This window comes from Mesoplodon mirus (assembly GCF_964341445.2).
Source record: "Mesoplodon mirus genome assembly, chromosome: 4".
Lineage (NCBI taxonomy): Eukaryota > Metazoa > Chordata > Mammalia > Artiodactyla > Ziphiidae > Mesoplodon > Mesoplodon mirus.
The window spans coordinates 101,120,999-101,137,414 of record NC_138979.1 but is presented as its reverse complement, the minus strand read 5'-3'; the positions used below and the strand labels follow the sequence as shown (position 1 = coordinate 101,137,414).

Genomic DNA, 16,416 nt, shown 5'->3' with positions numbered 1-16,416 from the left:
GCCGCTGGGCCTGCGCATCCGGAGCCTGTGCTCCGCAACGGGAGAGGCCACAACAGTGAGAGGCCCGCATACCGCAAAAAAAAAAAAAAAAAAAAAAAAAAAAAAAAAATATTGTGTGATGTGATTAATATGTCTCTTTCCAGCAGATGGTAAGTTCTGAGAGATGACCTACATGTTGTTTGTGTGTTTACATCTTATTTACATTTGAGTTGTCCCTCAAATACTTCTTTAATGAAAAGTTCATCTTCTTAAACTAGTTCTTACTCTCAGATAGCTTAGCATGATAAATAATCAAAGTTCCTGGGAATAAATGGAAAGGTTTGGCTGAAGAAACAGGCCCCACGACCCTAACTTGGAGCAGACTGGTTACTCAGTAAGTATCAATGTTTAGAAATACTTCTAAAAGCAAGTTATCTTCCATACTCTTGGTTTAAAAGTAGTAGAGGGGGCCTCCCTGGTGGCGCAGTGGTTGAGAGTCCGCCTGCCGATGCAGGGGATGCGGGTTCGTGCCCCGGTCCAGGAGGATCCCATATGCCGCGGAGCGGCTGGGCCCGTGAGCCATGGCTGCTGAGCCTGTGCGTCCGGAGCCTGTGCTCCACAGAGGGAGAGGCCACAGCAGTGAGAGGCCTGCGTACCGCAAAAAAAAAAAAAAAAAAAAAAAAAAAAAAAAAAAAAAAAAAGCAGTAGAGGGCTTCCCTGGTGGCGCAATGGTTGAGAATCTGCCTGCCAATGCAGGGGACATGGGTTCGAGCCCTGGTCTGGGAAGATCCCACATGCCGCGGAACAACTAGGCCCGTGAGCCACAACTACTGAGCCTGCGCGCCTGGAGCCTGTGCTCCGCAACAAGAGAGGCTGCGACACTGAGAGGCCCGCGTACCGCGATGAAGAGTGGCCCCTGCTCGCCGCAACTAGAGAAAGCCCTTGCACAGAAATGAAGACCCAACACAGCCATAAATAAGTAAGTAAATAAATAAATAAATAAATAAATGTAGTAGAGAAGTGACAGAACCTAGTCTGGGCTTGAACAGGGGGCTATTACCTTGTTTCCACAGTCACTCCATCCTAGCCTCCAGCTGCTGTACCAATTGTTTGTCCACATGGTGACAGAACAGAGGAAGAAGGTTGCTGGGGAAGGCCAGGGGTTCTGCCAGAGAGGCTGTGGGCATTTGAGCTATCTCCCAGGCAGTGAGAACTACCATGTCTGTCCTGGAGGGCAGAGAAGTAATACATCAGCATCTTTGTATGCATGCAGGAAATAGGCTCAGGGTCCAGGTTTTTTATTATCTTTCTACCACCACTATCACCCTCTGTACCTCCAGCAACTAAGAGAGAACATTTGCACATTTGGTATGTGCCAGGCAACGTTTAGTGCTTTACATATCTTCCATCTCATTTAATCTTTAGATCTCTAACTAGTTAGTACCCTTATCCTTAAATCCCTAGTTTATAGATGAGGAAACAGGCTAAGGAAAGTAAAATAATGTGCCCCAATGTTATGTTCCTGATAAGTGACAGAAGCAGAATTTACACCTAGGTCTGTGAGTAATTAAAGGGACAAGCTTTAGAGTCTATCTTACACTGCCTTCCATGGGGGACAATGCTCTAGGGCACTACAGAGGAAAAAAAAAAAGGGCAGAACAGCTACACCTCTGTTTCTCTGTCCAACCTCCTCCCTGGTGCTTGAATAAACCACTCAGGAAACATCTCATCTGGCTCAGCCTATACATCCCAGGGGTACTGAAATGGTATTTACAAGGCTTTTATGATCTTACCAAGCTGTGTGGTCACTGCTGGGTTCCTCTAGGGAAGAATCCAGGGATATCAGCTGTTCCCCATGACTTAGCAGGGCATAGAGCAAAGATATTCCAAACTGCAAGTGATAAAATATCCAGAGTAAAATGAGTTTACCCTAGGCATTCAGTGCTTCCCTGGCTCTGCTATCTCCCAACTAAAAGGGCAAGTTCACAGGTACAAATGGAGTCCAACACCCATAAACCCATCAAGTTTTATACTGGCTGGCCAAGAACTCTGAGCCCTTTCCAAGGAAACCACTGCTCTGAATATTCCAAAAGATTCCTCTGGGGAGTTGATTAAATGCACACTTGTGGGCTCCACCCCCAGAATCAGAGACCGTAGATCAGGAACAGACCCAGGAATCTGACGCGGGTAGGCTGTGGAGCCCATTTTAAGAGGCATTCCTTTAGGCAAAGATCTTCAGAGGGGTTCACAAGGTAATCCACTAGGTTATTAGAAGATATGAGATCTTTCACATCTAGAGTCTCATCTTGTATTTATTATGTACCTAAGGTAAGTATAGTGTTCCACGTACATGATTTATAAACACACACGTGGTATAGTTCAGCATTTTTTTGGTAAAAGGGATTCACTATCAAAAATGTTTGGTGACTTCTGATCTAGAGGTGATAGCGGCACCACCATCAGGGAGTTTGTTAAAAAAAAAAAAAGCAGCCCCACCCTGGGTCCATTCCAGATAGCACCTGGAGTCACCTATGGAAAGACAAAAGCCTCCCACACGTGTTACCTGGTTCTGCAGCACCACGGTGACTGGCCGCTCTGAGGAGCCAGGTGGTTGCAGCATGAGTCCCTGAAGTCCTTGGAGGAGTTCATGGAAGGTCAAGTGGCTGATACATTTGCCCAGAGGTTCGAATAACGTTTGCAGGGCCTGCAAGAAGGTCAGTAAGGGCCTCTCTCTGACTCCTCGACAACTTCACCTCCGGTCTCTTTCCTTGCTCACCTGCCTCTGGCCCCTTCTGGTCAGGTCAGACCTACCAGGCCTATCACCACTCAGGTGTTTCCATCCATAACACTGGTCCTTCAATACCCACTTGTCTAGGATGCCTTCCCTAAGCAAAGTAGCTATGGGGCTCACCACTTATCAGGGAGCCCTGAGCTTCTTAACCTCCAGAGCACATTCACACCTGTGTAACCATAGGCCTGTGGGTTTTCCTTTCTTCATTTGCCTGAAGATGATCAGCCGTTCCTGTGGTAGTTTGTTCTGTAACCCCCTCAACCTGAGGGTAGCAGGGTCAACACTCCTCACTGCCCAGCACCTTCTCTGGCTTCTCTGGGGGAGGGGATTGGAAGGAGGAAGAGGTGGAGGAGGAAGGGGAAGAGAAGGAGGAATAAACATTCCTAACCCATCCACAAAACTGTCCTCTCCTCCACTCGATGCCACAGTACCTGATCAGCCACATCCCTCTTGACAAGGAGGGGCAGATGGCGGGTGATGGCCAGAAGAAGGCTGACAGTTCGATCTCGGGGCAGAAAGGGGAGCAGCCGGGCCACTAGGGCTTTTCCCTTCCTCACGGAGAGCACCTGCAGGAAGCCATCCGCTGCCTCCCTACAGGTGACATAGGAGAGCATTGCATGGATCTGCATAGAGCAAAGGGCCACAGGCCAGAAAGGAGAGGCAGAAGCTAAGCCACTGTCTTTGCTGAGCCATCCCTTCCTGGGCTGAGGTGTGACCCTCCCACACTCACTCCAGATTATTCTGTTCCTGGGTCTTTAAGGCCTGGAAGAGCTTCTCAAGCTGGCTGCTCTGCTGCTCACAGGGCTGTGCGGGCCCATCCTTCTGGCCCTCCTCTATCTCTAGTAACTGAAGGAACAGCTGGGAATGTGAGGGTGGGGAGAGAGGAAGAAGGGGTCAATGTGAGTATATCCTGTTCTCAAGGGAGGTAAGGAATTCACTGCTAAGGCTGATGTCTCACCTTCTCAATCCGGTACAACACCTGAAGCCTCTGACTGCTTGCAGCTCCTGTCTCCTAGAGAAAGAGTCCCTGGCTGTCAGCCACACCTCCACAGCAGCAGCCCAAGCCTAGGTGAGCTAGAACGTGATCTGGAAAGGCTAGACCACAAAGTCCGATCACTCTCGTTCCTCACTCTTAGGTCACAACCTGAACTCAAGCATGAGAGTGTTCCAGACCTTTCTTCAAAACAGGGGAGAGAAAAAGGGTGTAGGAAGATAATGCTCCTACCTGCTCTTGAGTTCCATGGGGCACAGCATCAATAGCTCGGCGAGGGCTAAAGCACGTTGATACAGCTACCTGGCCCAGGGAACCCTCAATTCGAACCACTGCGTGGAAGGAGTCAGACAGGCATGTGCCCCTCTGCTTTCCACCTGTGTCCACCCGGCTGTCCACCCCAACCCAGCAGGTCAGCCCCGGTCCTACCTGACTCATAAGCCTCCGCCTTCTGAATGTAAGGCGTGACCAGCTTGAAGGACTCAAACCTGCTCCTTCGCCCAAGCAGCTCCTCATCTGCCTGCTTCTTCTCTAGTTTCTGATAATATTCCTGAGAGTCCATGGATTAGTCAAATGTATACTCATTGGCTGAACTTAGAGTTAGGGCTCTGCAATGCAACCTCTTAATATACCCTTGCCTACAGCATTCATTCCAGAAATGCTCCTGGCACCTTAAGGCCTTATAGTAGCCACTATAATGCATCGTAAAGCACCCTAGGCCTCATGCCACCTGTTTTAGGGTCCCATCCTAAGGACTTGAAGAGCTAGTACCACCACCAGATCTGATGGAAAGGCAGAGAGCAAGGCAGCAGAGAGCCAGGAAGCAAACGTGTCCCAGGGTCTGCAACCTTCCTGCAATCTTTATTCCAGGTTACACATGGGACACCGCTATCCTTCCCCCTCCCCATTTTAATTTGATGATCCTACCTGTGCTCTCCAAAATCAGAGTTATCTGATGGTACAAAGAACAATCAGCAGCTTGAAGTACAGGGAGAACACTATTTCAGTTGGCCTCTAGGCCAGTTCTACGCTTATGAGGATTTGTGCAGCAGCTCTAATATCTTAAGGAAGACTGTGAAATCCAGAAATAAAATAAAGCCACTGACTGAGAGACAAATAAGGATTTAAATACAGCTCCTTCACTGAGGAGCAATGTCTAAAAGTCAAGAGTGGAAGATGATCACATTCAAGCAATCCTGGCAGAAGGCAGAGGGTTTTGAAGCTGGTGGGAAGTAAAGGAAGAAATTAATGTCCATAGGAAGGAGATAAAGGTGGAAACCTCAGTAGGGGTCTCATGGAGGGTGAAGAGAAATTGAAATACAACTTAGACAACCCAAAACTCATGGACAAAGGGCAGACAGGAATCAGGCAGAAAGGAGTCCAAAAGTCTTCCAGTATTTGTTCAGTTCAAGAAATTGAATCCCATTACTTATAAAAGTTCCCTGTGTTCTAGATCTTAAAAAGTAAAAAGTAGATGAATGTTTATAACAAGTCATTTCCGAGAGAAACCAAAGTGTACAAAGATGAAAGAGTCCTCATTTACCGACTGAATAGGAGAAATTCTCGGCAAAGGACAGAGACAGAAACCTCAGAGTGTGTTTGGGGAGTCATAACTAATCCCATGTAGCTGAAATTTAGGAGAAGGGGAAGGAGTTTGGATGTCAAGTGTAGAAATATGACCCCCATCCCTTAGCAATCGTTCCTCCCACCTGAAGGGACGTGGTCACTGTGAGGGGAAGGGAGAATCTCAGAGGACCCATGGAGTCAGGCCCATTTGACGCCAAGGTCAGAGGCTGGGCAGAGCCCCTGGGGCTCACCTGGTAGTAATAGTCATCCAGGCGGGGGTTCTCACTCTGCAGCTGAACCATCTGCACTTTTACCACCCAGTCCTTCTCTTTTCGGGTCATGAGGTTCGCATAGGGGTCTGGCTGCTGAGACCAAGGCTTCTTGGCTGGGGGACTTCAAGCCAGGAGGAGTGTCCCTTTAGACCTACCCACCCCTGCCACAGAGAACTCCCCCAAGGAGTGGAGAGCTCAGAGTGGGATGTCAGGGGAGCACAGCAGAGTGCAGAGTTGGGCCGGGGTGTGAGAGGCTTAACTGGTGGGGCTTTGGGGGAGGTGCTCTGTCACAAGGGAAACCCCAGCATGCAGGGGGCCCCCCTTGATCCTGCTCCTCCTCTCGGTTTTACCTTGGTGGTCGACCATGCTGCTGCTGTTGCTTCAAGATCCGCTGGTGCTGAGGGTGGAGCTGGGTCAGATGACTGGGAAGACGTAGAAAGAAAGTTGGGCTGGGTGGGAGCAAGCTCTCAGTCCCCCGCCCCCATTCGTTTAGCCTCTGGGAACCTCAGCCAGACATCTAAGGGACCCTACCTGCTTATGACCCTGCCCAAGTGTCAGCCACATGAAGCTTCACTATCCTAGCTCAGCAGGGCTTACCTCCCCTCCAGGATATGGTTTTCCCTGAAACTTGGCTACAGGAGATCCTGACACAATATAAAACCATTTGGCCTGGTTGTCAGGACTTCTGAGTCCTACTCTCAGTTCTGCTATGCTGGCTGACCTCAGATAGTCCCTGGGCCTCCATTTCCTTACCTGTGAGGGGAAGGAATTGCACTCTACCACATCCTTCTCTTAGTGAGTTTCTCTAAGTATTATCTGTGTAGAGGGCAGCCATGCCTCCTCAGCCACTACCTCCTGAGACTTCTGGAGAAGAGCTCAGCCTGTTCTGGACCCTGGGACCCTGGGCACTCTGAACCAGTACCTGAGCCTAAGGGGCCACGAGGTCGACGGGCTGCAGAGGACAGATGGGTCTGGCGAGAGCAGTCGAGGTCCGAAGTGCGGGGCTGCAGTGCTGGTGCTGGGAAAGGCAGGCCGGAAAGGAAGTGGTGCCAAGTAGTCCAGGGTCTGGGAGAGGAATTTCAGGGTCTGGGAGAAGGGCATCTCCACCAACAGAATCCTGCTTTTGCTGTTGACTGCCTTTCTGCCTCTATGGTCTCACCTGCCTTTTCCTTCAATAACCTCACTCAACGTTTTGCCATCTTGGGGCCCCTCGAGCCAGTTGTGAGGACACCAGACTGTGGATCCCGTTCTTGTTTCCAACAGGTTTGTCGCCTCCTAGGGAGCAACTCCACGGTCCCCGACAATGTGGAGGCCTGTGCTTTCCCCACTGTGTGTGAGTCAACTCCCTGCCCTTTCCTCTCTGAGTGTTCACTCAGATCTTGTCTTTAGCCATTGGGGCCATGCTTAGCTCTTTTCAGACACCTCTGAAGCCCTCCTCAGTCTGCAATTCCCTTCTCTTCTCCCTGCTGGATTTCTGGCAATTGCTCTACCCCAGACCATATGCTCTTTCTAGCACTAGGCTCAGTGCTACTTATATTCTGTAAGATGGAATAGTTTGTCCTTTTCATAGGAAGGCCAGTTGTCCCAGTACCACCTCTGTTGTTTACCAAGCTACCCCGCATAAGGGGCGTTTCCCCCTTCCTACCCACACTTCACTTTGGGCGCTGCATCTCCAGAGCAAGGTCAAGGGCACAGTGAACATAACGGAAATAAGGCACAGGCGGCATCCTGCTTCTCAACACCCAGCCTATTTCTCACAGGAGGGAGACTGGAGTGACTCACCTGCCACAGAAAGTGCAAGGAAGCAGGCGACATCCCCAGCACACCAGGGGCCTTGATTCCAGGGGAGCTGAGAAGACCCTTCTGGAATGAGAGGGAGGAAATGCCAGGCTGGAGTGAGCCCCTGTGGCATCACCTACATTCACCTGTGTTAATGGGGGGAGGGGAGCAGCAGGACCAACCATTTCCAATACCCAGGACAGTGGCAGCCTGGCTCTCCCTCGGTTTCAGAGTCAATACAATCAGGACCCCTCTCCTTCCACTGAAGGGAAGCCAAACTGGCATCTTAGGAGTTAAGCTGAAGCAGGGTCCGAGTAACTTCATTTCTACATGGGACTCCTTTGGGTCTCTCCACCTGCTGGGGGAATCCAAGGGAATAAAGACCAGGGATGGACTGGAAAGACACAGGGGCCCAAGGTCAAAGATGACTCACTTTCACCACCAGGAGCAGGGCCAGCATCTCTAGGTGATGCACAGCCCTGCTAGGACCTGGATTCAGGTGAGGGCAGCATCAGAAACCAAGGAGGAGACAGAAGGAAGGAGGGAAGGAAGGAGACAGTCTTTACTGGGGTTCAAGCCTGAAATAGAAAGTGTCAGCCCACCTAGAAAGGGGTGAAGAAGAGGAGAGAGATGTGTAGCAACAGCCTGTGAGATGCAGACAGCTCAGGACAACCCTCCCCCACGTCTTCCTGCTATGGTACCTGGATGTTACGGACAGCGCTGAGGACAGCTGGATCCCCGAGATCATTTTCTTCCTCCTCCTCTTCCTCCTCCTCCAGGTCAGGGGCTAAATCTGGGTCCAGCTCCTCCTCCCTCTCTTCTTCATTTTGTTCCTCTTCCTCCAACTGGGAGGCACACACCAGCGCTTCCTTAAGAGCCAAGGGGTCACAGGACTTGCCTGGGCTTTGGTTTAAGTGGGTGCCTGAGGAGGAAGTAGACAGGGGTTCAGCTGTGAAGGGTCTGGTCTAGAGAGGATGCTTCTCTGTAGCACTTCTGTTCACAAGCCATCTCCAGCACCATCTTCAAACATCTTCTCTTGTTCTAGGAGTTCAAATCAGCCTCACTACCCCAGGGCACCCCTAACCATCCCCACTAGAGCAAACAGAACCTGGCAGGTGCCAATCACTTTCACTTCCTTCATCCCCTCTTCCATTGCCTCATTAGTCCCACCACAGGCTTCTCCACCTGCTCGCCCCCTCTAACAGCCCTTTCTGTGCCTCTTTAATCAACCAAGTTCCAGCTGCCCTGACTCATGACAATTTAACCCCAGTGGGCCAGGGATTTTACATCTATCTGTTCATTGAATTCTCACAACAACCATACAAGGCCGGTATTGATCATTTTTCTCTGGAGGTGAGGAAAATACAGGGCCCATAAAAGTTATCTCAGTCACCGTCATGATGTCGCTGGGAATCACTCCCAGCAATTCTGGACATCCAAACCCATGTCTATCCACTGAACCAGACCATCAAACTGACGCACTCCTGGGCCTTTTATCAGATACCACAGACCACTTGGTAATACTACCTTGAAGGCATTTCATCTCTTTGGGCTGGCAGACTTGCTCCATGGCTGTTTCCTCTGGCAAGAGAGCACTGTCAGCCTCTAGAAGGTAAACCTAGGAAAATGAAGAGACCCAGAGACCCTGTCCTGGGTAAGGATGGCATGGCACCCAAACAGCCAAGGTCTCCCCCCCAGCAAGGTTGTCAGAAAAGTTTTGACCCAGATCTCAAGAAGGAGGACCCTGGGCTCTCAGACTGCCCTAAACCTCCACCCTCTGACCTCACTAGCCCAGCTCTAGGGAGCTGTCCTGCAAAGGGACAGAGAAGAGGAGCAGGGCTAGGAATTGGAGGAGAAGCACTTCTACACAGTCACCACCATCCTCGGTCTGTGCACAGGGAAGGGGCTCACAGCTGCCTGGGTAGCGACACCCACCCCAGGACTGTGGCTGTCCTTTCTGCTTAGCTTAGCCATGGCGGCCTGGGCCAGGCAGGCTCGCTGCCCCTGTCTTTAAGATTCCCAGCCCCTCCCCTGCTCCCCTGTTAAAGGGCCAGCATCCTCAACCACTGCATCCTGGTAGAAATGTCAGAACACAAACTCATGAGAAAGAAAACCCTTGAAAGGGCAAGAGAACTAAGGTGCATTTTTTATCCATCCATGGTTGTGAGTACAGTTTATTGGGATTGCTATTTGGGAGCAGATATTTAAAAAGAGGGTCCCTGTTTTCTACACCCTTAATAGGAATTTTGTAAGGTTCTGTTCTCTTCAATCCCTAAGCTTTGCTCCATTAAATTGGATAGGAAATCCCTGGGTGGATCTTGAGGCAATTACTGAGCAGCCAAGTTCTCAGTGCTTCACGGCAGGGTGCTTATGGATCCCTACTGTCCACCTGGTGATGCTTGCCCTTCACCGTGTCCTTGAGTCCGCTTGAGCTTGAGTCTATTAAGCACTCCTACTGAGGAGGGACCCCTGTGAATACAGAAGCCAGATCTTCGAGGTAAAAACACTTTTGCATGACTTACACAGATAATCCCATATCTTCTTGGCTGCTGTAAATGGAAAACTGGTTTAGAAGCTCAGGACTAAAAAGAAAAGGAAACAACAACAAAAACAAGCACCTCAGGACTGCTGGTAGCAAAACCTGAGACTCATCTGTGCCTCATCTAGCCCCTCGGCGATTCTGGGTTCTGTGCCCACATCCTGTGTTCAGCTGAAGCACACAGGCTTTACAGAACTTCTGCATAAAATTAAAAATGAAGCTAATTCTCTACATTAAAAATGCAAGTTAGGGTCCTATTGTCATGGTTATAGGGCCATGATTCTTGGTGCCTCTAAAGAAAAATATTCTTTTCAAAAGTTTTGCTGTAGGTAGAACCATATGGGTGAGGGAAAAAATTTAAATAGCTTGAAAGTTATTGAAATTATTTTCAAATATCTAATTGGGTTCAGGCCTTTTTGGTAATGCTATTCAGCTGTTTCTCTCAATAACTCCCTAATCATTTACCTTGGTATTATCAAAAGGGCCAAATGGTGGGCTTCCCTGGTGGCACAGTGGTTAAGAATCTGTCTGCCAATGCAGGAGACACGGGTTCGAGCCCTGGTCTGAGAAGATCCTACATGCCACGGAGCAACTAAGCCTGTGCGCCACAACTACTGAGCCTGCGCTTTACAGCCTGTGAGCCACAACTACTGTGCCCGTGTGCTACAGCTACTGAAGCCTGCGTGCCTAGAGCCTGTACTCTGCAACAATAGAAGCCACTGCAGTGAGAAGCCTGCGGCACCGCAACGAAGAGTAGCCCCCGCTCGCCGCAACTAGAGAAATCCTGTGCGCAGCAAAGAAGACCCAAAACAGCCAAAAATAAAAATAAATTAATAAATTAATTTTTTTTAAAAGGGCCAAATGGTGACTTTCAGGGTTCCAGAAGTGATTTATCTGGTTGTTATAGAGACCAGGTGTTGGGGGAGATTCACTTGCTGTATGCAGAACTTAATTTTTTTTATTTTTATTTTTTTACTATTTTTTTTTGCGGTACGTGGGCCTCTCACTGCTGTGGCCTCTCCTGCTGCGAAGCACAGGCTCCGGACGCGCAGTCTCAGCGGCCATGGCTCACGGGCCCAGCCGCTCTGTGGAATGTGGGATCTTCCCGGACCGGGGCACGAACCCGTGTCTCCTGCATCGGCAGGCGGACTCTCAACCACTGCACCACCAGGGAAGCCCCAGAACTTCATTCTGAAGGCACTTCCTTGTACCAACTAGTACCAGAGCATGTGGACTAGGGGTAGTCTGCAAGATTACAGCCCCCTCTTGCCTGTTTGAAGTTTCACTTGGGACCTAGAGCCTTTTGTAAAAGTCCCTTCCCCTTTTGAAGTCTTATATGTCTACTGATCCTTTAGATTTTGTAGCTTTCTGCCATAGTTTGTGTTAAGTTTAAGCCAAGCCTGTGCTAGCCTTGAGGCATAGGCAGTGAATGAGGCAATGCTACCCGTGGACTCTTAGAACTTCCCATAATAGAATAAGAAGTATAGACAGCTTAACAGGACTTTTGGATCAGATAAAAGATATATTAGAACTGTATCGCACAGGGAACTATATGCAGTATCCTGTGATAAACCATAATGGAAAATAATATTAAAAAAATGTGTGTGTGGGGCCTCCCTGGTGGCGCAGTGGTTGAGAGTCCGCCTGCCGATGCAGGGGATACGGGTTCGTGCCCCGGTCTGGGAGGATCCCATATGCCGCGGAGCGGCTGGGCCCGTGAGCCATGGCCGTTGGGCCTGTGCGTCCGGAGCCTGTGCTCCGCGGCGGGAGAGGCCACAACAGTGAGAGGCCCGCGTACTGCAAAAAAAAAAAAAAAAAAAAATGTGTGTGTGTGTGTGTGTGTGTGTGTGTGTGTGTGTGTGTAGAACTGAATCCCTTTGCTGTTCAGAAGAAATTAACACAACGTTATAAATCAACTATAATTCAATTTAAAAAAAAGATACATTACAAAGGTTGGGACTTCCCTGGTGGCACAGTGGGTAAGACCCTGTGCTCCCAATGCAGGGGGCCTGGGTTCAATCCCTGGTCAGGGAACTAGATCACACATGCATGCCGCAACTGAGAGTTCACATGCCACAACTAAAGAGCCTGCATGCCGCAATTAAGGAGCTGGCGAGCCGCAACTGAGCCCGTTTGACACAACTAAGACCCCACGCAACTAACTAAATAAATAAATATTTAAAAAAGGAAATGTTTACATTTGCTGACTAAAACATCTAAGAACTCTTCCACTTTTATGGGGAGATTTTTAATCCATTATTTCAGTTTCTTTAATGGTTGTCAGTCTATTCTGGTTTTCAATTTCTTCTTGAAGCTATTTTGTTCAATTATATATCTTCTAGGAATTTGTCCATTCCTTATAAGTTTTCAAATTTATTGGCATAAAGTCGTTCACAGTATAAGAGTATCTTTCAAATCCATGCTATACCTGTACTTTGTCCCCCTTTTAACTTCTGACATTATTTATATATTATCCCCTCCTTTTATCTTCTTTCCAGAGTCTATATATTTCATTAGTCTTTTCAAAACATCACACATAAGTCAGGGTTTCTGCAGGGATAAATAGGACACTGAAATTGGATAATTTTAATAAAACTAAATTTATTAAGATAGAATTTTAATAAAAGGATATTTATAAATACATAGAAAAAATATAGTCCAATCGTAAGGAATAGTACAGTCCCCTGGGACTAGTAACAGTTGGTAGTAATCACTTTAGGCAAGAGAATGGAGTGGTTACCAGAACCTGAAGACCAAAGTAAATTCTTATGGAGCAAAGTTTTAAATATTAAAAAAAAATTAAACCTCAAAAATATACAAAGAAAATAGTGTAAAAATTTCTTTTTAAATGTGGAGTGAGTAGAGAAGGCCCTTCTAACCATGACCCCAAACCATAAGCCATGAAGGGTGACTGATAAATTTGCCTACATAAAAATACCCAGCTTCTGAGTGTCAAAAAATAAAGCCATAAACAAAGAGCCATAAACAAAGTCAAAAGAACTTTATTCTGATCTGGTAATCTTATATTTACCTTTAAAAATTATTTAAAAGGACTTTTAGGTGAAGATTCTCTGTAATGTTTCTGAATTTTGAGGACTCAGAAAAAGAGATATTTATGTTAAACCCAGATCCTTTTATCCATATTTCCTTCACAACTGCTGGTAATCAATATTATCCTATCAGCACCCATGTCAAAATTAACATAACACTGTTGACGGATAATATAAAAATAAGAGAGCTATTTTCTCTCACATTTACTTTTAAAATCTTATCCTTAATTATGTGCTGAATATCTTGTAACAGAACATTGCATCCTGTGGAGACTGAGAAATCTTTTACCATGTCCTCACTTCTTCAAAAGGAAAATTTGTCCTGATTTAAATAAATATGACTTTGTATTTTAATTAATTATCGAAATGTGTCTTAATCCATTTGAGCCACTATAACCAAATACCAGAGACTGGGTAGCTTATAAACAACAAAAACTTATTTCTCACAGTTCTGGGAGGCTAGAAGTTCAAGATCAAGGTGCCAGCAGATTTGGTGTCTGGTGAGAACCCACTTTCTGGTTCGCAGATGGTGCCTTCTCACTGTATCCACACAAGGTAAGAGGGACGGGCAAGGGAACTCTCTGGGGTTTCTTTTATAAGGGTACTGATCCGATTCATGAGGGCTCCACCCTCATGACATAACCACCTCCCAGAGGCCCCCTCCTCGTAATACCATCACCTTGGGGGAGAGGATTTCAACATATGAATTTGGGGGGGGGGACACAGATATTTAGTCCAAAGCCATGACCTTTGAGGAATATAGGCTAAGGATATAAAACTACTAGTTTTTAACCGATATTTTAAGTTGAATTACAATATTTGGTTATAAAAATCTCAAAAATGATAGTTTCACAAAACTATGCTTCTATTTACATTATAGGACAGGTGCATATGTAGACAAGGAAAAGTTGAGACTTTGTTTTCCAAACCTATATTCTATCTATATTCAGGTAATTCAATTTCTGTGATTAATCTGTAATTGTCACAACTATAAAGAAACTCCTGGTTAAGAGAAACTTTTAAAAAGAGATTGTTGGGTGCTGCATTTAGTCTCAATGTCTGTTTGTATATTTATTAAAATTTTTACTTTCTTCATTTCAATGTTCATTCATTTATTTTATTTTTTTAAAATATTTATTTGGTTGCGCTGGGTCTTAATTGCGGCAGGTGGGCTCCTTAGTTGCGGCATGCAAACTCTTAGTTGCAGCATGCATGTGGGATCTAGTTCCCTGACTAGGGATTGAACCCAGGCCCCCTGCATCGGGAGCATGGAGACTTATCCGCTACGTCACCAGGGAAGTCTCAATGTTCATTCATTTAAATCACCTATAATATTTGGAAATTTTTTTCACCTTAGGAAAGTGCAGTTTAGGGTTTCATTGAATTATACCTAAGCTCTAAAATATTTCTGTTACACAAAATTGAATGAATTACAATTGAATAAATAAGATTACATAAACAGACAAAAGTGAAGATTTTCCTTTCACATTTAAATTATATTTGTTTTACACATAAGACTGCCTGAAAACAAGTTGGAAGAGACTGTTAATGACAGTGACAGTGACAGTTCATTGCATTTTTCAGCATCTTTTTTTTTTCATGTTAAATAGTTGGGAGTATTAAGTTCAACTTTCCTGCTTACTTTCAAAAAGATGGATTAGCATAAAACCTGAATGGCTGACACTACTACCATGACCATTAAATTGTTCATGGATCAGAATACAACTCTATCAAAGTTGCTTCCTTGTAAATTTTGATCATGAGCTTTAAATGCTCTAAGCAGAATGTGGATATGACTACATTTGCCTACCCCTGATTTGATGCTGATGATGGTTCCAGAATGTCTTTTGGTTTCATATCCAACTCATCCGTGCCTATAATATATTTCCTCCTATGCTTGGTCCTGTTCCCCCATATTATCCAGGATTAACTCAGAGGAAGTCACCTTTCAGAAATGGTGCTGAATGTAGGGTCACCAACCTTAGTGTCCACCATGTGTACTCTACCTGATTTTCTCTGTTCATAAACTGAGGTTTTCATTCCTGGAGAGGCAAGATGAAAATCAATATCTTTTCCTGCTTTATCTGAAACGTGGTAGTTGATCTCCATTGAGGTGAAAGTCACTGTACAGAAGAGCTGAGGCTAGCTCAGGAGAAGGCTGGCTCTTGTCACCCATCCTGTTGGAAGAGGTGGACTCATCCAAGTTGTCTGAGAACCTCCAGATAGCGGTGTCAATGGTCCTCAGAGCTGGGAGCATGGTCAGAGAACGGGAGAGATCCAGGTTGGGCTGCAATCGCTTTCTGAACACTTATGGGCCTCTGTGTCCTCAGTACCCTCTTCCTCCTAGTGTTTTATTTTGAAAATTTTCAGTCCTACAAAAAGTTGAGAGAATAATAAAATTAACCTCTGTGTATCCTTTACTTAGCAGTTGATAACATTTTGCTTAGCAATATTCTTATTTTTTTTTTTTTAAATTAGTTCATTAATTTATTTTTGGCTGTGTTAGTTCTTCATTGCAGCCCGCGGGATTTCTCTAGTTGCGTAGAGCGGGGACGACTCTTTGTTGTGGTGTGTGGGCTTTTCATTGAGGTAGCTTCTCTTGTTGCAGAGCACGGGCTTCAGTAGTGGTGATATGCAGGTTCAGTAGTTGTGGCTCATGGGCTCTAGAGCGCAGGCTCAGTAGTTGCAGTGCACGGCCTTAGTTGCTCCACGGCATGTGGGATCTTCCCGACCCGTGTTCCTTGCACGGGTGGGCAGATTCTTAACCCCTGATTCACCAGGGAAGTACCACAATATTCTTTAAATAAACTCCTTCTCTGCTACATCAGGCAGTGTCTGTCCCGAGTGATCAGGGACTTTGGCTGACAGACTATGAACAGGAAATTCACAGAAGAAAAACAAATAACAAGTAAACATGTGAAACATCTTAAACATTTCCTCCTTGAGAAAATAATATCCCCAGATGAGCCCAGTGCCCAGCACCTAGCAAGGTGACAGTAAAGGTTTGCAGAACCTGAATGATTGCTGTGAACACTGAGGCCTGGTGGATAGGCTGGGGCCAGGCTAAGAAGAAAGAAGCCAAAGCTTTGGGGTACTTTTGTCCTGGCGTCTAGAGGGCTCCTCTTCTTACTCTCCTTCCCTGCTCAGCACTGGCAACAGCAGGTACAGCAGGAGTAGTTTGGCCCACTGGGTGTGTGGTGTCGGAGAAATAGTCCAGAAATGTCAGGGCCAGCTGGGCCCACATCACTGGGGCTGACCCAGCTCAGTCGGGGCAGTGGTAGGAGGGGGAGGACCAAGGCTCCTGACCAAGCCAGGCTACAGCAGAACTCCTTCCCCCTCAGCTGTTGAGCTGATGATAGCCGTCCCTCACACGAGAGTACCCAAAATGAGCTGTGTGGCCAGATCTGGCTAACCGACAGGTAAAGACAACATTGAAAAGGCAAATATTT

At 46.7% G+C, this 16,416-nt stretch overlaps 1 protein-coding gene across 1 annotated transcript; it reads right to left on the bottom strand.

Moving 5' to 3' along the window:
* Nucleotides 1-1,052: 1,052 nt before the first annotated feature.
* PATL2 (PAT1 homolog 2) lies at nucleotides 1,053-9,352 on the bottom strand (the record flags this gene model as incomplete). Its single annotated transcript, XM_082618758.1, has 15 exons — nucleotides 1,053-1,206; nucleotides 1,773-1,870; nucleotides 2,543-2,683; nucleotides 3,202-3,361; nucleotides 3,501-3,628; nucleotides 3,729-3,782; nucleotides 3,996-4,093; nucleotides 4,191-4,311; nucleotides 5,579-5,720; nucleotides 5,950-6,048; nucleotides 6,522-6,664; nucleotides 7,382-7,462; nucleotides 8,080-8,300; nucleotides 8,906-8,996; nucleotides 9,290-9,352. The coding sequence occupies 15 exons, from the start codon at nucleotides 9,350-9,352 to the stop codon at nucleotides 1,053-1,055; spliced, it is 1,794 nt and encodes a 597-aa protein (XP_082474884.1).
* Nucleotides 9,353-16,416: the final 7,064 nt, after the last annotated feature.